Source organism: Oncorhynchus kisutch, linkage group LG17 (assembly GCF_002021735.2).
Source record: "Oncorhynchus kisutch isolate 150728-3 linkage group LG17, Okis_V2, whole genome shotgun sequence".
Lineage (NCBI taxonomy): Eukaryota > Metazoa > Chordata > Actinopteri > Salmoniformes > Salmonidae > Oncorhynchus > Oncorhynchus kisutch.
In genome coordinates, this window is record NC_034190.2 from 45,763,910 (window position 1) to 45,787,630 (window position 23,721).

The 23,721-nt window shown below is 43.3% G+C and overlaps 1 protein-coding gene across 8 annotated transcripts in view; it reads right to left on the reverse strand.

Moving 5' to 3' along the window:
- Positions 1-23,721, reverse strand: part of LOC109907749 (serine/threonine-protein kinase WNK2) — a 136,400-nt gene that overhangs the window by 11,188 nt on the left and 101,491 nt on the right. For 7 of the 8 annotated variants that reach the window (XM_031793926.1, XM_031793930.1, XM_031793927.1 and 4 more), the window contains 7 exons: positions 21,837-22,190; positions 21,525-21,574; positions 6,804-6,966; positions 6,589-6,705; positions 3,077-3,247; positions 984-1,035; positions 293-391 (listed from right to left, as the gene is read on the reverse strand). In XM_031793926.1, coding sequence (XP_031649786.1) covers positions 293-391; positions 984-1,035; positions 3,077-3,247; positions 6,589-6,705; positions 6,804-6,966; positions 21,525-21,574; positions 21,837-22,190 — 1,006 coding nt within the window. The remainder of the gene's footprint in view (positions 1-292; positions 392-983; positions 1,036-3,076; positions 3,248-6,588; positions 6,706-6,803; positions 6,967-21,524; positions 21,575-21,836; positions 22,191-23,721) is intronic. The other variant, XM_031793931.1, reaches the window with a different exon arrangement.

A 23,721-nucleotide genomic window follows, 5' to 3' on the forward strand; every position in this document is an offset into this window, starting at 1 on the left:
AGTTAAAGACTGGAGTCAAGGAGATATATGTCCTGTTGGTGTGTTGCATCATCACTTGTCTTCCCCAATCAGAGCTCTGTCAGTTGGAGTGCAAAGCCTACCTTTCACCACAGCCACTGCAGCGCTTGCATTACATAACTGACCCTTACGCACACATACAACACACACATTAGCTCAGACACACACAGACACTAATACACAGCTTTATTCACCCACTCTGCTGTGTGCGTGTGTGTACGTACGTTTGATTGTGTGTACGTGTGTGTATGGATGGGTGTGTGTGTGTGTGCACCCTTGGTTGTAGAGGTGTCTGATAAAGTCCTCTCTCTGTCTGGCGTGGGCGTCTCGGCCACGGGGCAGATGATGAACCAGCGCTTCCCAGTGTGGAGGACTGCCAAGGACACAGACAAAGAAGCACGCTCATAGATACAGATTTAGTAGCAACAGTAAGATAGCTCTATAGAGAAAGGCAGACATGCACTCAAATGCAGATGATCTACAGATAGTTTATATGAATTTGTGAGCATCTCTATCAAATTATGTATAGAGGAAGAGAATGGGGGATAGAGAGATTGATTGGGGGAGACGCAAAGATAGGACTGAGGGACGATAGGACAGAGATGTAAAAGGAAAGAGCGATTGAGAGCTAGAGAGAGATATAACCCAGTCATCCTCTAATCCTCCTCTCCATCACTCCTGACCACAATAACCTCCCAGAGCATACAAATCTACTGAGGCAGGAAATTTGCTGTGTCTGAGGTTCACCAGAGTCACAGAGAGGCTGTAATGTACTATGTAATGTATCTGTAGTGGGTTGGAGAGAAGATTGTATATTAGGGGTCCTGCAAGACCATTTGTTCCAACTTATCTGTTGCATGCATCATTAAAACTAATTTGAAGACCATGATTAGTTAATATTCTGTATCGATGTTACAGCTGGGCTAGAGCAAAAGCCTTCACACCAGGAGGTAGCGAAGCCCTACCGTTCTGCTGGTACACAAGTTGTGGTGAATTAGGTGTAGCCGTCTTTGTACCCTAAAAAGGGAGAGAATTGTTGGAGACAATGAAGCTTGAAAGGGTTCTCTCAACAATGTCACTGTGTTGGCCACGGCTGACAAATTAGTTTAGCCAAAAGTGTCCCATCAGCAACAACGTTTCTATCTTGGCAGTGGCTGTCCTGCTCACTAGAGGTCGACCGATTAATCGGAATGGCCGATTAATTAGGGCCGATTTCAAGTTTTCATAACAATCGGAAATCGGTATTTTTGGACACCGATTGGGCCGATAATTATTATTCAATTTTTTAAAAAAATCTTTATTTAACTTGGCAAGTCAGTTAAGAACACATTCTTATTTTTAATGACGGCCTAGGAACAGTGGGTTAACTGCCTCATTCAGGGGCAGAACGACAGATTTTCACCTTGTCAGCTCGGGGGATATAATCTTGCAACCTTACAGTTAACTGGTCCAACGCTATAACCATCTGCCTCTCGTTGCACTCCACAAGGAGACTTTATTTTATTTATTTATCCGTTATTTTACCAGGTAAGTTGACTGAGAACACGTTCTCATTTGCAGCAATGACCTGCGGAATAGTTACAGGTGAGAGGAGGAGGATGAATGAGCCAATTGTAAACTGGGGATTATTAGGTGACCGTGATGGTTTGAGGGCCAGATTGGGAATTTAGCCAGGACTCCCCCAGGCCGCAACCACCTCCACTCCCAGACCCCCCAGGTCCACCCAGGTCCATCCTGGGGGGTCTACTCTTACAATAAGTGCCATGGGATCTTTAATGACCTCTGAGTCAGGACACCCGTTTAACATCCCATCTGAAAGACGGCACCCTACACAGGGCAGTGTCCCCAATCACTGCCCTGGGACATTGGGATATTTTTTAGACCAGAGGAAAGAGGGCCTCCTACTGCCCCTCCAACACCACTTCCAGCAGCATCTGGTCTCCCATCCAGGAACTGACCAGGACCAACTCTGCTTAGCTTCAGAAGCAAGCCAGCAGTGGTATGCAGGGTGGTATGCTGCTGGCAGACTGCCTTTTACGCGAATGCAGTAAGCCAAGGTAAGTTGCTAGCTAGCATTAAACTTATCTTATAAAAAACAATCAATCATAATCACTACACATGGTTGATGATATTACTAGTTTATCTAGCGTGTCCTGCTTTGCACATAATCTGCATACAAGCATACAAGTATCTGACTGAGCGGTGGTAGGCAGCAGCAGGCTTGTGCGTTTTGCCAGCAGCTCTTCGTTGTGCATCAAGCATTGCGCTGTTTATGACTTCAAGCCTGTCAACTCCTGAGATTAGGCTGGTGTAACCAATGTGAAATGGCTATCTAGTTAGCGGGGTGCGCGCTAATAGCGTTTCAAACATCACTTGCTCTGAGACTTGGAGTGGTTGTTCCCCTTGCTCTGCATGGGTAACGCTGCTTCGAGGGTGGCTGTTGTCGTTGTGTTCCTGGTTGAAGCAAGGAGAGGGACGGAAGCTATACTGTTACAGCAATACTAAAGTGCCTATAAAAACATCCAATAGTCAAAGGTTAATGAAATACAAATTGTATAGAGGGAAATAGTCCTATAATAACTACAACCTAAAACTTCTTACCTGGGAATATTGAAGACTCATGTTAAAAGGAACCACCAGCTTTCATTGGTTCCCATGTTCTGAGCAAGGAACTTAAACGTTAGCTTTCTTACATGGCACATATTATATTGCACTTTTATGTTCTTCTCCAACACTTTGTTTTTGCATTATTTAAACTAAATTGAACATGTTTCATTTATTTGAGGCTAAATTGATTTTATTGATGTATTATATTAAGTTAAAATAAGTGTTAATTCAGAATTGTTGTAATTGTCATTATTACAACAAAAAAAACGTCTGATTAATCGGTATCGGCTTTTTTTTGGTTCTCCAATAATCGGAACCGGTGTTGAAAAATCATAATCGGTCGACCTCTACTGCTAAGTAATCTTGAGTGTTGGACAATGCATCTGAGACTGGCCACCTGCACCTCTCCCCGATAACTCTGTTACTTCAAAATCCCTCCATCCCTCCTCACCTCTCCCCCCAGTATGACTGCTCCGTGGCTCTGCTGGGGACTGCCCACGTGGTCAGAAATCCTTTCCCCCTCCGTGTCCTCACTCAGCATGTCCTCAGCCTTGTCCACAATATCCTTTAACTGCTCTATAAACATCTCCTTCTCCAGGAGCAGGATGAAGTCATTCTCCACCTAACAGACAAAAATAGACACCATCCATCAATGTCAAATCCCCTGAAAAATGTATAATAAACAGTCCCGTCTGGACTGTCCTTCGATAAAAAATTGTGCTAGGCCTTGGCGCAGCGGTCTAAGGCACTACATCGCAGTGCTAGAGGCGTCACTACAGACCCTGGTTCATTCCCGAGCTGTATCACAACTGGCCGTGATCGGGAGTCCCATAGGGCTGCTTACAATTGGCCCAGCGGGTTAGGGAAGGGATTGTCTGGGGGGCTTTACTTGGCTCATCGCGTTCTAGCGACTCCTTGTGGCGGGCCGGGCACCTGTAGGTTGACCTCGGTTGTCAGGTGAACGCTGGCTTCCAGGGTAAGCGGGCGGGTGTTAAGAAGCGCGGCTTGGCTGATCATGTGTCGGAGGACGCATGACTCGACCTTCGCCTCCCGAGCCTGTTGGGGAGATGCAGCAATGAGACAAGATGGAAATTGGGGAGAAAAAAGGGGGTAGAATATATAAGAAATCAAATTGGGCTAGGCCTATGTGATGGTGTTTGACACCTGCCTATCCAAAGCACGGCCAGAGGCACCAGTTTTTGAGAAATATTTCGATTTTGGGGGAATTAAACAAAAAATGATTTGCAACAAAATGTGTAATCCACGTACAAAAAAGCATATCGGTCCAAAATTAACAGGGCTGAGGTTTTTAGTGAGAGAGGGGAGTTTTTGCTGCAGTGCAGTGAACAGAGTTTCAGTGCCCTGGAACATCAAAGAGCATCTCCCTCACTTAGAGCTAGGCATAGAGAGCACACACACCGAATTTAAGAGGCAGGCGGATAAAGGGTAACAGAGGTTTTCTGGGGTGTTTGTTGCTAAGCGTGCATCTGTGTAGGTGTTTAGATTGTGATAGATATTCAAGATTTCCAAAGTTAGTGTGTGGTGGGGGGGGGGGGGGGGGTTCCCATGGTTGTGGAGGTTTTCACAAGTCTTTGCAGGTGTGTGAAGGGAAGAAAAATGTCCCCCACCCCTCCCATTAGTGGCATGGAACTGCAGCTTGCTTCTGTGCTAGAGTAGGGTCTACAGTCGTGGCCAAAATTTTGAGAATGACACAAATATACATTTTCACACAGTCTGCTGCCTCAGTTTGTATGATGGCAATTTGCATATACTCGAGAATGTTATGAAGAGTGATCAGATAAATTGCAATGTCCCTATTTTCCATGCAAATGAACTGAATCCCCAAAAACATTTCAACTGCATTTCAGCCCTGCCACAAAAGGACCAGCTGACATCATGTCAGTGATTCTCTCATTAACACAGGTGTGAGTGTTGACGCGGACAAGGCTGGAGATCACTCTGTCATGCTGATTGAGGTCGAATAACAGACTGGAAGCTTCAAAAGGAGGGTGATGCTTGGAATCATTGTTCTTCCTCTGTCAACCATGTTCACCTGCAAGGAAACACGTGCCGTCATCATTGCTTTGCACAAAAAGGGCTTCACAGATTGCACCTAAATCAACCATTTATCGGATCATCAAGAACTTCAAGGAGAGCGGTTAAATTGTTGTGAAGAGGGCTTCAGGGCGCCCAAGAAAGTCCAGCAAGCGCCAGGACCGTCTCCTAAAGTTGATTCAGCTGCGGGATCGGGGCACCACTAGTACAGAGCTTGCTCAGGAATGGCAGCAGGCAGGTGTGAGTGCATCTGCACGCAGTGTGGCGAAGACTTTTTGAGGATGGCCTGGTGTCAAAAAGGGGAGCAAAGAAGCCACTTCTCTCCAGGAAAAACATCAGGGACAGACTGATATTCTACAGAAGGTACAAGGATTGGAATGCTGAAGACTGGGGTAAAGTCATTTTCTCTGATGAATCCCCTTTCCGATTGTTTGGGGCATCCGGAAAAAAGCTTTTCCGGAGAAGACAAGGTGAGCGCTACCATCAGTTCTGTGTCATGCCAACAGTAAAGCATCCTGAGACCATTCAATGTGTGGGGTTACTTCTCAGCCAAGGCAGTGGGCTCACTCACAATTTTGCCTAAGAACAAAATGGAGCCGGAGGAGATGGCTGCTGTTTTACGGTCTCCTAACCAATTGTGCTATTATGTTTTTTTTCCGCGATATTTGTAAATGATTTTCTACATAATGTTTCTGCAACCGTATCTTACGGAAGAAAAGAGCTTCTAGATATAATGACAGCGATCACTCACCTCGGCTTAGACAAAGATTTTTTCAACAACAGCAGCAAGCAGGACACACGATATTCTCCAAACACCCCACAGGGCAGACATCCCAATTATTCGCAAAAGGAAGCGACGCAAAGGAAGAAGAGTTGGATGCCTCGCCCGGTCCCGCAGAAGGCAACCAGGAAAGCTGCAGTTACCGTCAATATTACTCGCCAACGTGAAATCATTGGACAATAAACTACACGAGGTACGATCACGAATATCCTACCAACGGGACATCAAAAACTGTAATATGGACCTCTACACCAGGCGGTGTCAGACGAAGGCCCTGAAAATTGTCAAAGACCTCAGCCAGCCCAGTCATAGACTGTTCTCTCTACTACTGCATGGCAAGCGGTACCGGAGTGCCAAGTCTAGGACAAAAAGGCTTCAACAGTTTTTACCCCCAAGCCATAAGACTCCTGAACAAGTAACCAAATGGTTACCCGGACTATTTGCATTGTGTGCCTCCCCCAACCCCTCTTTTACGCTGCTGCTACTCTCTGTTTATCTTATATGCATAGTCACTTTAACTATACATTCATGTACATACTACCTCGATTGGCCCGAGCATCCAGTGCTCCCGCACATTGGCTAACCGGGCTGTCTGCATTGTGTCCCACCACCCGCCAACCCCTCTTTTTACGCTACTGCTACTCTCTGTTCATCATATATGCACAGTCACTTTAACCATACCCACATGTACATACTACCTCAATAAGCCTGACTAGGAAACTCCCCAGACCTTAATCCCATTGAGAACTTGTGGTCAATCCTCAAGAGGCGGGTGGACAAACAAAAACCCACAAATTCTGACAAACCCCAAGCATTGATTATGCAAGAATGGGCTGCCATCAGTGGCCCAACTGATGTGGCCCAGAAGTTAATTGACAGCATGCCAGGGTGGATTGCAGAGGTCTTGAAAAAGAAGGGTCAACACTTTAAATATTGACTCTTCGCATCAACTTCATGTCATTGTCAATAAAATCATTTGACACTTATGAAATGCTTGTAATTATACTTCAGTATTCCATAGTAACATCTGACAAAAATATATAAAGACACTGAAGCAGCAAACTGTGTGAAAATTAATATTTGTGTCATTCTCAAAACTTTTGGCCACGACTGTACTCTAACCATACCATGTAAGTGGCTATCTCCTCAGGTGCATCTCCATCCAGGTCGAACTTGAAGGTAACCATCTTGTGGTTGTGTGTCTCCAGCTGACACTCCACCATCTTATCCCCTGTATAACACACCTGTCCAGGCAGAAACCAGAGAGGAACAGGTGTCAAGAGACATGGATGTGTGCCGATTGATCTACTAAGACTACTATAAATGGATGTGCGGTACTCACATTGAGCATGCTGAGTTTGGGCTTGTTGATCTTGTCCTGGCGTGAGCGGGTGCGCGTGGAGCGGCGGTGGTGTTTCCGGACCTTCCCCTCGCCCTTCCCTGATCCGTGCGTCCCCTCGTTACCGTCGCTCATCTCCTTCCCTGAGGTGGCGTCGGAGTTCACACTGGTTCATGAAAGATGAAAAAAAAGTAAACGAGACATACTATACAGTCCAACTCATTATAAATGCAATGGCTTGAGATGGTCCCTAATGCCTGAAAGTCAATATACATTGAAAGTCAATATATATAAAAAATATTTAAATAAATAAAAAGAGTTCTTAACAGGGCGTGTTTTTTTTTTTACATGGTGAACTGAAATGCACTTGAACACTTCTCGGATGCTCAATTATCAGGGTTGGCTGATATTGACAACAGAATGTGCATATCAAAATAAAAGCTTAACAAGGTGGTTGAGCAAAGTCTAGATAAATGTTGGCCCGCACACACTCATGGGAAATTGTTTATCCTAACATGATACAAGGGTCTTGTTACAACACATATCTTTCTAACACTTATATTAGGTTGAAGAAACAGTATCCAGATTTGGTAGGTTCCGTAGCCAAATTGGTAGACCTACAGTATATCCTAAACTAGAGAATGACCCATAAATTGGCCTAGCCGATATATCGGGCCAATATTGGCTTTTTCTAGTCTATCGGCCCTTCTCTATGGGTTTTGCCGATAGTCCCGCTTCATAGCTGCTATGCCAGCCGCCACTCACCGCCTGAGCCACGAGCACTGCACAATGCTGAGGAAAGTCTAACTGGGAAAATCAGCAGCAGCAAGCTAGCAAATTCTCCAACAGAAAGGTGCAGTATTGAGAAATGGATTAATTGACACAGCGACCAAAATTGAACTCCTGTTGAAAATATTTGTTTTGTTAATTCACTAATAATAAAGGCTTGTGTCAATGTGCCCGGACATGCATGCAATAAGCAAGCTAGCTAATAAGCAAGCTACCTGTTAGCAAAGATAACAATAACTAATACTTTTATCTGTGGTGTTAGCTAGCTATATTAGCTACTATGCTAGCTAGCTGGCTAGATAAACATGGTGCTAAGATATCAGATACGAGCGAATAGCAAACGTAGCTAGCTATCAATTTGAACATGCACAGAGGTAGAGTCCTGCACAGGACTAGCCGCACCCGCCCAGTGCCTGCCACATCAATTCCGAGCCCCACCCGATACTGGACAACAGGGCAGATTCTTCTCCGCAACCCGACCCACCCGCATAGAATTGTTCTGAGAGCCGATCTGTGCCCCGCGAAATAAAATTAATTGATTTAATTGTTTTTATGACTCCAGAGTAGTATAGGCTATTGCCCTTTCTTCCATGAATGAATTTCTCTATATGTCTATTCAACATTTAGATAAAAAGAAACCATGCCATGAATTAAGAATGATATCTTCTTATTTTCACAACGCAGCACATTGACAACTGAAATTGGTTTGAAAAAGAGCCTTCTTTTCTAATGTTGTAACAAGAGCCCACGAGTCTAGTCATGCCCCTTCCCGGCCAAGATTTACAGTTTTCCATTGACAAAGGCCCCTCAGTTGGGATGGAGAAAAAATGGCTTGGGCGGTATATCATATCATCATATCATATCGTAGCTATTTCCAAATACCCAGTATAGTTTTTCAGTACCGTTGAAACTATTTCTTAGAATTTTTTCAAAGACAAAATATATTTGTAGCTACTTTAATAAGTAAATAGCTGCAGTCAACTTATGCAATACGTTAGGCGATAAAGCAGATTGCGTGCTTAATTTCACCTGTCACATTATTTTACATTATGAAGCCAGTGGTGGAAAAAGTACCCAATTGTCATAAATACCTTAATAGAAAGTTTAGCAAGTAAAAGTGAGTCACCCAGTAAAATACTACATGAGTAAAAAAGTGTAGAAGTATTTGGTTCTAAATATACTTAAATATCAAAAGTAAAAAATAATGTCAAATTCCTTATTATAAGAAAATGCATGGGTAGCCAGGGACACACTCAGACATAATTTATAAACAATGCATGTGTCGTGTCACTTTGGCTATGCCGGATTAAGTGATGTGACATGCTTTTCTATAAAATAATTTATCCGTAATTAATATTACCTGATTGAGCTAATCATGTAAATGGAATTAACTAGAGCACCAAGAAATAATATTTATAGAGCCGTTATCTTCCGAATAAACTCTTAAAGATCTAGTAATATTTTGCATCAATAGCAGTCAATATTAATCGTCACCTTAATTCAGTCTCATCTGAATGTTGTAAATTCTTCACGAACCCTGGCTAACAAGTTGAATCAGCAATACAAAATTGGGCTTAATTATTTATTTACTAAATACCTAACTAATCACACAGAATTACACATACACATAATTAATCATAACTTGATTACAAATTACATCATAAACGAAAACGTCCCTAGCGGGCGTTTGTGAAAGAGCGGGAAGACTGAGGAACAAAGGGCGAAGCTGTGCTATCGTAAATACAGAATCTTATCCATTCTAAATTACCGCCCATTTGGAAAAGGAAAATGCAATAAATATTTAATCTGAGCTGCGCTTCGGTAGGTTGGTGGTAGATGGAAGGCCGTGTTGCATAACCGAGTACATTGAAGAATGTCTCTGCTGGTAAATTGAAAACGTTGTTGTGTGGTAGATGGAACAGACAGAGTATGCCTTCCTAACCTGCATTTGCAGCTGCTGTTGCTAACTCAACGGCGAGGAGGTATCACTTCTGTAGTGAATCAGAGTTCATACCATTCGCAACCAAAGCTCACGCTGATGTTGGCTTCGTTCTGTAATTATCTGAACCATTCTGACATCGGACCGTCGTCCTCACATCCTCAGAACAGGAGGTTATATTGTCGTCAAGGCTTTATATATATATAGGAAGGGAGAGGAGGGCGTGTTTGAAAAGTTTTATAGTCCATGTCCCTTCACAGGGGCGGGCCACTGATTGAGCAGAGCCCTAAACTTATGAAAACCCAAATCTCACATTTTAGAAGCTAAAATTACATTTCATCCCATCACGAATAATTTCATATTCAAACATTTAAATTGAACGATTCCATGTAAATCCGATAACTCTGATGTGTAGACTTACCACTGTAGAGTTTGTCATCTTATCATTGATGATAATGTCTCAGATGACAACCGAACTGACATCATATTCATTAAGTGTTCAATTGGTCAGATTACCAAAATATAGTTAATTTCCCCCCAACTTCTGATGTTCCCAGAATCTCTATGTTAACCAAGGGTTTTGCAAATGCAACATCAGTAGGGTAGAGGAAAAAGGAGGGGTAGAGAGGTATTTATGACTGTCATAAACCTACCCCCGGGGCCAACGTCATGACACGTGTGTTTAGTGAGTCCACCAGATCAGAGGCAGTAGGGATGACCACGTGTTCTCTTGATAAGTGCATGAATTGGACCATTTTCCTGTCCTGCATTCAAAAAGTACTCTTGGGTGTCAAGGAAAATGTATGGAATAAAAAGTACATTCTTTTCTTTAGGAATGTAGTGAAGTAAAAGTAGTCAAAAATATAAATCGTAAAGTACAGATACCCAAAACTACTTCTTTACCGAAGTACTTTATACCAGTGTATGAAGCTTACCATAGTTTGCTAAAACATTTGAGCCAGTTACATGTTTGTTTGTAAATAGCACAACGGGAGAAAGCAGGAGCAGGTGAGTCCAGCTGTGCATTGACAGGGGTCACGATTTTATTGTAAGTCAAGTTTTTTTTGCTTCAATTGCATGATCAGGGACGTGCACTATAGTTTTCCTTCACAGAAAATAGCTTAATTTTTCATCATATGACAGAAGTGATACACTATTTGCCTGGCAGCCACACAAGTAAATTATACACTATTTGGCTGGCAGCCACACAAGTAAATTAGCTTACAATGAAAAAGCAAGGTATTTTTTGCAAAAACGATGCATGGACATCATATTTCAAATATTTACCATACAAATTATGTAGCCAGCTTTCCTTAAAGTTAATGTTACATTTCACTGGAGAAAAGTGGGCTGGCTACATCAAGAAAAGTACCGGAAAAAAGTAGCTATTCATCAGTCAGAGCGCTGTCTGCTGATAGAATGCCCGTTATTGAATTCTCATCTGAGTGGAGAAGTCTAACTGAAGAACAAAATTAGTCCGATGCCGAGCAGAAATTACATGTAACGGTTTTCTTGAGTTGAAGGAGAGGCGGACCAAAATGCAGCGTGGTTTCTATTCATGGTTCTTTAATAAAGACTCTATACATGAATAAACTAACAAAACAATAAACGTGAGAAAACCTAAACAGCCTATCTGGTGGAAACAAACACAGAGACAGGAACAATCACCCACAATGACAATGACTAACACCTGCCTCTGATTGAGAACCATATCAGGCCAAACATAGAAATAGACAAACTAGACATGTAACATAGAATGCCCACTCAGATCACACCCTGACCAAACAAAACATAGAAACATACAAAGCAAACTATGGTCAGGGTGTGACATTATAATAATAAGCATTTTAGATCTGCGTTTATAAACACAGCAAGATATTTCTTATGGGTTTGATTATATTTTCCAGCGTGAAAAACAAACAATTCTGTGTTAACACAACCCCTAAATTTAACTTGCTAGTTATCCAAATAAGTGGTTGAATTAATAAGGTGACAGGCGTGAAATCATATTGTGTTCAACTCGCTGTTGGCTGGACTCCCCGCTTATGCTATCAAACCCCTGAAACTTATCCAGAAAGCTGCAGCCCGCCTGGTTTTCAACCTTCCCAACCCTACCTCTTCAAACAGTATCTTAAATAATCCTCCTCCTCACCTCGACCCCCCTTCCAGCTCAGACTCTACTGATAGCTAGTGTACTTTCTACTTTACTAACTTTATTGTCCCCTGGGGGATCTTTTTGTTGCAGTGTCATGTACACATTTAAAGTGGCGTTTTAAATACAAAACAAATTGACAATACAACTTTCAGAACAGTTACATACCACTAAAAAGAGACTGGCCTTACTGGGTCGATAGGAACACTAGCCCGAGCTATTTAGGAGGGATATCACATGGCACAAATTATTATCTAGTTCTGTTTTTCCTGCAGAGAGGGGTCCCTATACTTGCACCCTAGAGGGGAGTAGTTCAAAGTCTGGGTACAGGGGGGGGGGGGGGGCTTGGATCTAAAATTATTTTGTGAGCCTTGCGGAGGGCCCTGACTTTAAAGATCTCATTCAAACCTGTCTGTTTGACTCCAAGTACCTTGCTCGCAGTGGTGATAATCATTATCAGCATATTTCTGGCTGACAGTGGCATTGCCATACCAACAAACAATACAAGTTAAAATACACTCAATGTAAAACAGAGTCAGTATAGTATGCTTGTGATGTGGTTGTCCCGTCTAGTTGTCCTAAGGTGAATGCACAAACCACATCTCTCTGGATAAGAGCATCTGCTAAATTAATAAAATGAGAAGTCAAAGCTCTTTGGATGAGTAATCTGTACAGCTGCCACTGCTATCTTTAATTTCCTTGCGTTTCTTTCTGCTCTCTGTTCTTGGCCAGTCTGCTCCTCCCCCATCTTCTCTGAGCAGAGCAGGCAGGCCTGTTGCCCTAGCAACTCTAGACTCCAAACAGACACAGCGTGTACACTTACTGCTCCAGAGCCAGTACTGTTCTTCCTTCAGACAAGCGTGCATTAAAACTTTGTTCATTTGCACAATGTCTCTAATTCACATTTTCTTGTAAATGCACAAACTCACCAAAAATGACATTCAGTAGCTCCAAAAGTATTGGGCCAGTGACACATGTTTTGTTGTTTTGGCTCTGTACTCCAGCACAATGACTGAGGTTAAACTACAAACTGTCAGCTTTAATTTGAGGGTTGTTTTTCATCCATATCGGGTGAACACTTTTTGTACATAGTCCCCCCATTTTAGGGGATTATATGTGTATTTCAAAATTTAAAAGGCACTCACACATCTGAGCAATCTTTTTTTGCAGGTGTATGGTAACAGTTGAACAAGATGAAGGAAAAAGGAAACCACACACTGCTCTTGATAGTATCTCTGATCTTTAATAAGCTTACATATTGGCCTCATGGCCTTAGTCAGGGCTCTTGTAAGTAAAAAAACAAAACACCCTTATGTAGAACAAGCCCCACCCACATCCGTTCCACGCATCCGAAGGGGTTGGAGGCGAAGGAAAAACAAGTGCTACCAAATATAACAATATGCATTTAATAAATATTCAAATAAAGTGTGTAAATAAGATGTTTTAAACACGTTTGTAAAATCACAATGAGGACATAGACCTACCGAGCAAGTTTTCATTAATCATTGGGTACATCGTACGAAAAGCAGAGTAATCTTAAATAGGAGTATAATTAATGTCTGGAGGGTGAAAATCCAAAAACATTCTCTTTTACTCAGAGTATTATTAATAATCACCCCCCCCCCTGTCTGATATCTTATCTTTCTCTATGCCACAAAATCTAATAAAGGTAGAAATGTCATGCTTTAGGTCATTAAAATGTACTGCGAATGGTTCTCCTGAGTGAACTTTTATGTTCACTGAATCTCTGTTTGAGAGAACGAGAGGTTTTACCTAAAAAGCAGAGTCCACATGGACATTTAATCATGTACATAACATGGGTGGTGGAGCACATAATAATGTCATTTATTTGGAACCGTTTTCCTGTGTGTGGGTGGCACAAATATTCACACTTCATCATATTGTTGCACTGTGCGCATCCTCTGCATTTATAGCTACCATTTGGAAGAGGGCATAAAAGAGCCTGGTTCTTTAGCTTGAGCCGGTCTTTTTTTTTTTCCCAATGCCAAATTAAGAGCTTCATCCACACATTGTGGCGAATAGCCTCTTCTGACAGGCTGACCACACCGTTCGCGTTGCAAAATACAATTAGAAATCTATGTTATTCAATTATGCACCTACACTGCTCGCGCGTGCCAACGAGCGTCTGCGACACCAAGGGCTAAAATAGAAATCCGTTCTATTTCTGACACAGATCACGCTGCAAGTCCTGCCTCTCCCATCTCCTCATTGGTTTATAGAAGCAGGTACCCACGTGCCATCTCCTCATTGGTTATACCTGCGTGGGTGACTGAAAGACGAACAAGGTCAGTGGCGGTAATGCACCTAATTTATGAAAGTTTACAATCGCAATATAAAGTTAAGAGAAGAAAAAGCCTGGAAGGAAGAGAGATGACTAGAAACTAGTCGGTTGACCGTTTTCTGTGTGGATTAATTGGCGGAGTAGAGGACCTTGTGCATTTCAGATAAAATAACAACTCAATGTTTATTTCCCAGGACAAATTAGCTAGCAACAGCAAGCTAGCTAAATAGGACAAATTAGCTAGCACGTGCAAGCTAACTAGCTAAATTGCCATAAATGTTTAATGCTTTTTGACCTGTCCCCAAATTAATATAATTGGTTCAGAGATTGTTTTGATATTTTAACCTGCGCTTCGTGATCGTGTTCGGTGTGGGGGACAAAATAAATGTATGCACGATGGCGCATGCGCGCAGCCAGTTTGGGTTCCGTGTTAGAAACCTAGTGCGCATCTCCGCTGCTTTTTCTAGATAATCCTCTGTGGAGTGGCATATACGGCGCAGTCTGAAAAACTGGCTTCTTGGACGTCCTCTTTTTAATGGCTTAGGATGGAAGTTGTCCCCCTGTAATAGAGTATTTCTGTCCGTTTCTTTTCTATACAGAGTTGGAAACAGGGTGCCATTTGATTTCTAAAACCACATATCGATGTGATGAACACATAGAATGTCACATTTCATAGTGAATTTGAGATTGGAGTCAATGTCATTGAGTAGTGCCATAAAGTCTGACAGCTCTTTTTCCATTCCTTCCCATATGCAATTTTTTTGGTCAATATATCGATACCACCTCAGGGCTTTATTCAAAAATGTATTTTAGTTTTCATTGTTAACAAAACGTTCTTCAAAAAGACCCACATAAAGGTTGCATAGCTCGGAGCGAATGTGGAGCCCATCGATGTTCCATTCATTTGGAGGTGGTGTTCATCATCAAATCTGAAAGAGTTATACGTCAAAACATATTCAGCCCCAGAATAAAGCTTGTTGGTCGGTATTTGTTAGTATCTCTCTCTCTCAAATAGTGATGTGTTTTAGGTTTGTGTAATTTCGGTAAAATGTACAGGCATGGACGTATGGCACATTTGCAGCAAAGGTATTCATATTCCGGTGAGATAAGGTGGTTTAATAGGGCTTGCTCCAGATTAGAGCATATTTCCCTTTGGAACACCTGTGTGGGATCAACACTTTTCTATAGAAACGTTCATTGCAGAGTTGTCTCTGAATTTCTTCTTTATATTTTTCATAGTGTAAAACAACCACAGCACCCCCATTGTCTGCAGGTTTAATAACCAAAGATGAATCTTTCATTAATTCATTAAGTGCCTGTTCATCTGTTCTAGTGAGATTCTTCTGAATGTGGTATGTTTGTCTCATACATACTGACATGGCTTCTTGTTCGACTAACCTACAATAGGTATTAATCGAGGAGTTGTTAACCATAGGACAGAATTTGCTTTTGGGCTTAAAATTGGTACCAGTTCTTTGATCTGTTTCCAGGCCCGAAACAGTGTTTTGAGAAAACACATGCTTAAATTTAATCTTGCGAAAGAATTTAAGCAAATCTACTTTCGTATCGAATGGTTTATCTGTACATGTAGGTAAGAGAGGCCATTAGATAAGACAGACTTGTGCATCAGTAAGGTATTTTTAATTACCGCGTCCTGCTGTAGCTCCGTGTCCACGGCATGTGTTCCTGGTCCCCTCTTCGACCGCTTGCCTCTCCTACAGTGTATTTTCTTTCGTGGAGCCTTGTGTTGCTTCCGGGAAAAAAACCCTGACTGTGTGCGAAGATAGCTGGAGTCGCTGTCTGTAGGGAATTCGCTCTCAGTGGATGCCTCTGTGTCCAAGTTTCCATGTCCTCCTGCTGCTGCGTATCTGCGTCCCCCCCGATCAGTGATGCGTCCCTACGTCGGCCTCTCCGTGCTCCTGTCCTTGGGCCTTCCCATGTGTACACCTGGTTAACCTGGTAGTCCTCTGTGTCTCGCTGATATTTCTTGATCTTTGTTGCTTGTAGAAAGTCTGTATTTCCCAATGGACTGATTGATCGTGTCGTCTATGGCTGTATGTACCCAATGATTAATGAAAACTTGTTCGGTGTCCTCATTGTGGTTTTACAGACATGTTTAATACATCTTATTTACACACTTTATTTGAATATTTATGAAATGCATATTGTTATATTTGGTAGCACGTATTTGTTTTTCCTTTGCCTCCAACCCCTTTTCGATGCGTGGAACGGATGTGGGTGGGGTTTGGTCTACATAAGGGTGCACTTTTTTTTTATCTCACAAAAGCTCTGACGAAGGCCGTGAGGCCGATACTTATATATGTATTAAAATAGTAAAAAGTGTCGAATTTGGTCCCATATTCCTAGCATGCATCGATAATGGACAGTTCCCTGCTCCCCTCTCGCTCTCTGTGTGGCTGGTAGCCTAGGCCTGTTCACAGAATGGAATTTGCAACACTCGTTGACAATACATCATTGCTGACCTTAGGCATGAAGGTGAGGTTAGGTAAGGTTACCTTGCATAACCCCGGAGCAATCTGTTAGCATGAATGGTGGACTGACAATGTGTGCCGCTCACTCACTAGCTTTGCAGATGTCAGGGCAATTAGTAGACCAGCAGCTCAAAAAAGGCTGCTGTGAAAAGACCTCAAGCACAATAGACAGGTCCCAAGACAGGACTAAAGGCTTAGAAACTTTTTAATGAAGCAATATGAAGGAGAGATACACTATATATACACACAAAGGTATGTGGACACCTCTTCAAATGAGTGGATTTGGGTATTTCAGCCACACCGTTGCTGACAGGTGTATAAAATTGAGCACACAGCCATGCAATCTCCATAGACAAACATTGGCAGTAAAATGGCCCGTACTGAAGAGCTCAGTGACTTTCAACGTGGCACCGTCATAGGATGCCACCTTTCCAACAAGTCAGTTGGTCAAATTTCTGCCCTGCTAGAGCTGCCCCGGTCAATTGTGAGTGCTGTTACTGTGAAGTGGAAACATCTAGGAGCAACAACGGCCCAGCCGCAAAGTGGTAGGCCACACAAGCTCACAGAACGGGACCATCAAGTGCTGAAGCGTGTAATAATAGTCTGTCCTCGGTTGCAACACTTACTACAGAGTTCCAAACTGCACAAGAACTGTTTGTCGGGAGATTCATGAAATGGGTTTCTATGGCCGAGCAGCCTCACACAAGCCTAAGAGCACCATGCGCTATGCCAAGCGTTGGCTGGAGTGGTATAAAGCTCACTGCCATTGGACTCTGGAGCAGTGGAAACACGTTCTCTGGAGTGATGAATCACGCGTCATCATCTGGCAGCGCTCGTGGCTGAATGGAAGCAAGTCCCTGCAGAAATGTTCCAAGATCTAGTGGAAAGCCTTTGCAGAAGAGTTACCCCTTTGTTATCATTTTAAAAGGCAAATTGATCATTTAAAAAAAACATGTTAGCACAGCTGAAAACTGTTGTCCTGACTAAAGAAGCAATAAAACTGGCCTTTAGACTAGTTGAATATCTGGAGCAACAGCATTTGTGGGTTCGATTACAGGCTCAAAATGGCCAAAAACAAAGACCTTTCTTCTGAAACTCGTCAGTCTATTCTTGTTCTGAGAAATGAAGGCTATTCCATGCAAGAAATTGCCAAGAAACTGAAGATCTCGTACAACGCTGTGTACTTCTTCCTTCACCGAACAGAAAAAAACAGGCTCTAACCAGAATAGAAAGAGTGGGAGGCGCACAACTGAGCAAGTTTGAGAGACAGACGCCTCACAAGTCCTCAACTGGCAGCTAAATTAAATAGTACCCGCAAAACACCAGTCTCAATGTCAACAGTGAAGAGGCGACTCCGGGATTTAAAAAAAAATATTTTACCTATATTTAACTAGGCAAGTCAGTTAAGAACAAATTCTTATTTTCAATGACAGCCTAGGAACAGGGGCAGAACGACAGATTTGTACCTTGTCAGCTCAAGGGTTTGAACCTGCAACCTTCCGGTTACTAGTCCAATGCTCTAACCACTAGGCTACCCTGCTGGCCTTCTAGGCAGAGTTCCTCTGTCCAGTGTCTGTTCTTTTGCCCATCTTAATATTTTATTTTTATTGGTCAGTATGTGATATGGCTTTTTCTTTGCAACTCTGCCTAACACAAAACACGGACATTTCAATGTGACCCCAAACTTCTGAACGGTAGTGTATATTCTGATTTAAGTCTTTGGGAAAATTTAAAAAGGTAATCCATGACTTCCTGTTTCACTGGAGTGTAAATGTGACACACAGGCTAAACTCCCTTAGTCATTTATCAGCATGGAAAAGGCCAGAGGTCACACAAATGAAATGAGACAAATGGTTGTTGACCTTCACAAATCAGGCAATGTCTATAAAAAGATATCTACATGGCTAAAACTACCCATCTACACTATTAGGGCAATAATTAAGAAATGTAAAACTGAAGCTGTGATGAACGTGCCTGGAAGAGTACGCAAATGTATTTTGCCCCTTCGCACCGTGAGAAGCATGGTTCAAGTTGCCAAAAAATATCCAAGGATCACAGTTGGAGAATTGCAGAAGTTGGTTACATCTTGGGGTGTCCAAAACTACTATTAGACACCACCTTCAGGCACACAAGTTATTTGGAAGGGTTGCCAGAAGAAACCGCCTGGAGTTTTCTAAATGTCATTGGAACTTAGATTGGAACCAGGTTCTATGGTCTGATGAGACTAAAATAGAGCTTTTTGGCAACAAACACCAAAGGTGGGTTTGGCATAACAAGAGACATGGTGATCCACTGAAGTATGGTGGTGGATCTGTGATGTTGTGGGGCTGTTTTACTTACAAAGGCCCTGGGAAGATTGTTAGGATACATAGGCATCATGGGCTCCATGTTCCAAGATGAAAAAACTGAGTCGTCATTGGATCTTTCAGCAGGACAACGATCCAAAGCAATACCACCAAATACACCCGAAAATGGTTCACTGACCATAGAATCAAGCTTTTGCAATAGCCACCCAGTCCCCTGAGCTAAACCTCTGTGGGGTGAGCTGAAGAAAAGAGTCCACAAGTGAGGACCAAGGACTCTGAAGGATCTGGATAGTTTCTGTATGGAGGAATGGTGTCAAATCTCTTCCTACAGTGAGGGAAAAAAGTATTTGATCCCCTGCTGATTTTGTACGTTTGCCCACTGACAAAGAAATGATCAGTATAATTTTAATGGTAGGTTTATTTGAACAGTGAGAGACAGAATAGCTCAGCTCGTTACCTGTATAAAAGACACCTGGGAGCCAGAAATCTTTCTGATCGAGACGGGGTCAAATACTTATTTACCTCATTAATTTTTTTGGGCTGCCTCGTGTCTTTTTGTGGATTTTGTTGTTGTTATTCTGTCTCTCACTGTTCAAATAAACCTACCATTCAAATTATAGACTGATCATTTCTTTGTCAGTGGGCAAAAGTACAAAATCAGCAGGGGATCAAATACTTTTTTCCCTCAGTGTATGTGTTCTTCCACCTCAAACATTATAGGAGATGGTTCAGAGCTGTTATCTTGGCAAAGGGAGGGTGCACAAAGTACTAAATGCAGGGGTGCAAATATTTGTGACATGCCTGTTTTTTGAATAAAATAATTATTTCTTTATGCCGATTTTTTTTCTTTTCAGAATTTTTACTCAAATTATATTCATGATATTTTGAGTGTAATTAGATTTATGATATGATATTTTGAGTGTAAGATAAAGCTGATAAACAACAATTTCACAGCCTTTTTTGTTCATATTTACCTATGGTGCCAATAATTCAGGAGGGCACTGCATGTGCTCCTAGAACCCTTCCCTTTGTGCAGCGACCCATTCACATGGGTTCGCTCTCAACGAAGACGGAGGGAATACACTCTACCCGAGGGGCCCCCCGTGCCACGGCTCTCTGGTGATCGAGTCTGGGCTACTCGCCACATGAGCAAGGAACTGGTGTGCATGCGCAGTCCAGTCCTGGGTCTGGTCCACTGTTACAAAGAAGTACAGACTGCAATTCGCTCTGAAACCACCCGTTTCAACTAAATTTGGGAATCAGCAGTGGCTGGCAACTCGGCACGAATAGTAAAGCAGGAAATCTCCTCTCTATTAAGTAAAGGCACTATCAGGGTGATTCCAGCGGCAGAGAGCCACCTAGGCTTTTACTCCCGGTACTTCCAGGTTCCCAAAAAATTTAGAGTTGTCTCGCTCTATTCATCGAGGTGGCTGTTTACCTCAGTTGACCTGCAGGATGATTATTTTCACAAACATCCTGCCAGCACACAGGAGATTTTTAAGGTTTGCATTTCAAGGTACAGTCAACAAATACCTCACTGTTCCATTCAGGCTAGTGCTAGCTCCCCAAATGTTCAGCAAATGTGTAGAGGCAGCTCTCATATCCCTGAGAAACAAGGGGCTGAGAATCACGTATTGATCAGAACGGACAATACGACTGTGGTGGTGAACATCAGCCGCCAGGGGGGCACTCCCTCCCTGCGCTTACGGACTAGCCATCAGGATTATTCTGTGAAGCAGAGCACACCACATCACTCATGTCCTGGGGCGTACGTAGCAGTGGACTTATTGTCCACAGGGAATCCCCTTAAAAGGGAATGGAAACTTCATCCCCAAGTGGTGAAACAGATGTCAGAGAGATACGGTCAAGCATCTGTCGAGCTCTTCGCAGCGCAAGAAAACGTGCACTGCCCGTTGTTCTTTGCACTAGCAGGAGACGCACCACTGGGGGTGAACACACTGGCACACCCATGGTTGAGGGTGTTGCTTTACGCTTTTCCTCTTCTAAGCCTCATACTCCCCCACTCTAGCCAGAGTGAAGGAAGAAGGCTCATCCCTCATCTTGGTAGTCCCTCGATGGCCCTCTGGGTCTGGCATGTGAGAGAGTCTATCCAGAGTGCCAGGGCTCCTTCTACACACTCACTGTATGGAAAAAAGTGGTGCATTTTTGAGAAGTGGTGTGACCAAAAACAGATAATTCCTTACCAATGCTCTGTATCCAAGGTTTTATGCTTTCTGACGAACCTTATGGAAGGCTTTCTCCACTGTTAAGGCCTATCTTGCCGCTATCTCGGCCGGTCAAATAGGCTTCAACAATAACATGTTGGGAAAACAACCCATTATGGAACTTATATCCAGTTCCAAAGCCTTTAGTCCCGTCATGGGATTTGTCTATTGTGCTTGAAGCTATTTTACAGCAGCCTTTTGAGCTGCTGGAAAACGAGGAGATTAAATCTCTCTCCTTTAAGACCGACCGCTTTACTGGTTGCCCTTATGTCCGCAAAGCGAGTGAGTGAGCTGTATGCACTGTCAGTTCACCATTCATGCCTACGGTTTGGCCGGAGTTTTACCAAGGTTTCCCTGTTGCCCAACTATGCCTTTATGTCTGAGGTTGTTATATTATCCTCATCCTGAGAGACGAGAATGATAGGCATCACTGAACTCTCCATGGTCTCTCCTAACACACCACCAAATCTCTGCACTAGATAGCCATCAGAAGAGTTGAAGAGTTGAGTCAGCTCATACCTGTCGTAGGAGTAGCTGGCCCCTGAAGCCTGCTTCTCTGTACCAGGATCCTGCAGACAAAACAAAAAAAAGTGAGTATGTTCAGAAGGGCTGGGGCATAAACATGGATTGTGTCATTATTAGCGAAGTCATAAACGGAGATGAGTGTGCAGGGAAAGTTGGGGAGGATACTTGGGGTACAGAGATATTGGAGATGCTTTTTTAGGAAAAAGTAGAGGGAGGGTCAGGGAGGGGCTGAGAAAGGGGAGAATTGAGGGACTGAGATTCAAGGGCTTAGGGAGGGGACGTATCGGACAGGTCAGTCCTCCATACCTCCAGATTGGACTCTGTTTGAGCCTGTCCCGAGGTGAGTGTGGTCCCTGAGTATCTGCTGGCACTGGCCTGGTTCTGCTGAGTCAGGCTGGTGCTTGCAGGCCAAGGGGCTGCTGTCTGGGAGTCAGGGGGTAGTAGAGCTGGAGCCTGTGGTTGGCTCTGGCCTTGGGCCTGATGCTGGGACTGGGTTTGGCTGGGGTTCTGGTTGAGGTCAAGCTGGGTTGCGGCAGTACCTGTGCCAGGGTCCGACACAGTCTGTATTGGAGGGGAGAAAACTGCAGGCTGGGAAGGCTGATTAGGCTGTGCAAAGGGGATGGCATCTGGAAGCTGGGCCTTGGCCTGCTGCATGACCTGCTGATGTAGGGAGGGACATATATTATATTGGTGGAGGACTCAACATTTATTGAAATCTTTATTATTTATTTATAATCAGATAGGCCAGTTGAGAACATGTTCTCATTTACAACTGCGACCTGGCCAAGATAAAGTAAAGCAGTGCGACAAAAACAACTCAGAGTTACACATACACAAACGTACAGTCAATAACACAACAGACAAATCTATGTCATTGGAACTTACATTGGAACCAGGTTCTATGGTCTGATGAGACTAAAATAGAGATTTTTGGCAACAAACACCAAAGGTGGGTGTGGCATAACAAGAGACATGGTGATCAACTGAAGTATGGTGGTGGATCTGTGATGTTGTGGGGCTGTTTAACTTCCAAAAGGAAGTAAATGTAGAAGATGTTATAGATGACCTGGAGCCAGTTGGTTTGGCGACGAATATGTAGTGAGGGCCAGCCAAACGAGAGCATACAGGTCGCAGTGGTGGGTAGTATATGGGGGTAGTATATGGGGTAGTATATGGGGTAGTATATGGGGTAGTATATGGGGCTGTGGTGACAAAATGGATGGCACTATGATAGACTACATCCAGACTATTTTGCAAATGACATCACGGGCAGCAATCGGTTGAAGAGCATGCATTTAGTTTTACTAGCGTTTAAGAGCAGTTGGAGGCCACGGAAGGAGTGTTGCATGGCATTGAAGCTTGTTTGGAGGTTCTGATAGCACAGTTTCCAAAGAAGGACCTGATGTATACAGAATGGTTTCGTCTGCGTAGAGGTGGATCAGAGACTGACCAGCAGCAAGAGCGACATCATTGATATATACAGAGAAAAGAGTCAGCCTGAGAATTGAACCCTGTGGAACACCCATAGAGACTGCCAGAGGTCCGGACAACAGGCCCTCCGATTTGACACACTGAACTCTATCTGAGAAGTAGTTGGTGAACGAGGCGAGGAAGTCATTTGTGAAGCCAAGGCTATTGAGTCTGCCGTTAAGAATGTGGTGACTGACAGAGTGGAAAACCTTGGCCAGGTCGATGAAGACGGCTGCACAGTACCGTCTTTTATCGATGGCAGTTATCATATAGTTTTGGACCTTGAGCGTGGCTGAGGTGCACCCATGACCAGCTCGGACACCAGATAGCATAGTGGAGAAGGTACGGTGGGATTCTAAATGGTCGGTGATCTGCTAACTTGGCCTTCGAAGATTTTAGAAGGGCAGGGCAGGATGGATATAGGTCTATAACAGTTTGGGTATAGAGTGTCTCCCCCTTTGAAGAGGGGGATGACCGCGGCAGCTAACCAATCTTTGGGGATCTCAGACGATACGAAAGAGAGGTTGAATAGGTTTGTAATAGGGGTTGCAACAATTTTGGAGGATAATTTTAGAAAGGGAGGGTCCAGATTGTCTAGCCAAGCTAATTTGTAGGGATCCAGATTTTGAAGCTCTTTCAGAATATCAGCTGTCTGGATTTGGGTGAAGGAGAAGTGGGGGGCTTGGGAAAGTTGCTGCAGAGGGTGCTGAGATGTTGGCCG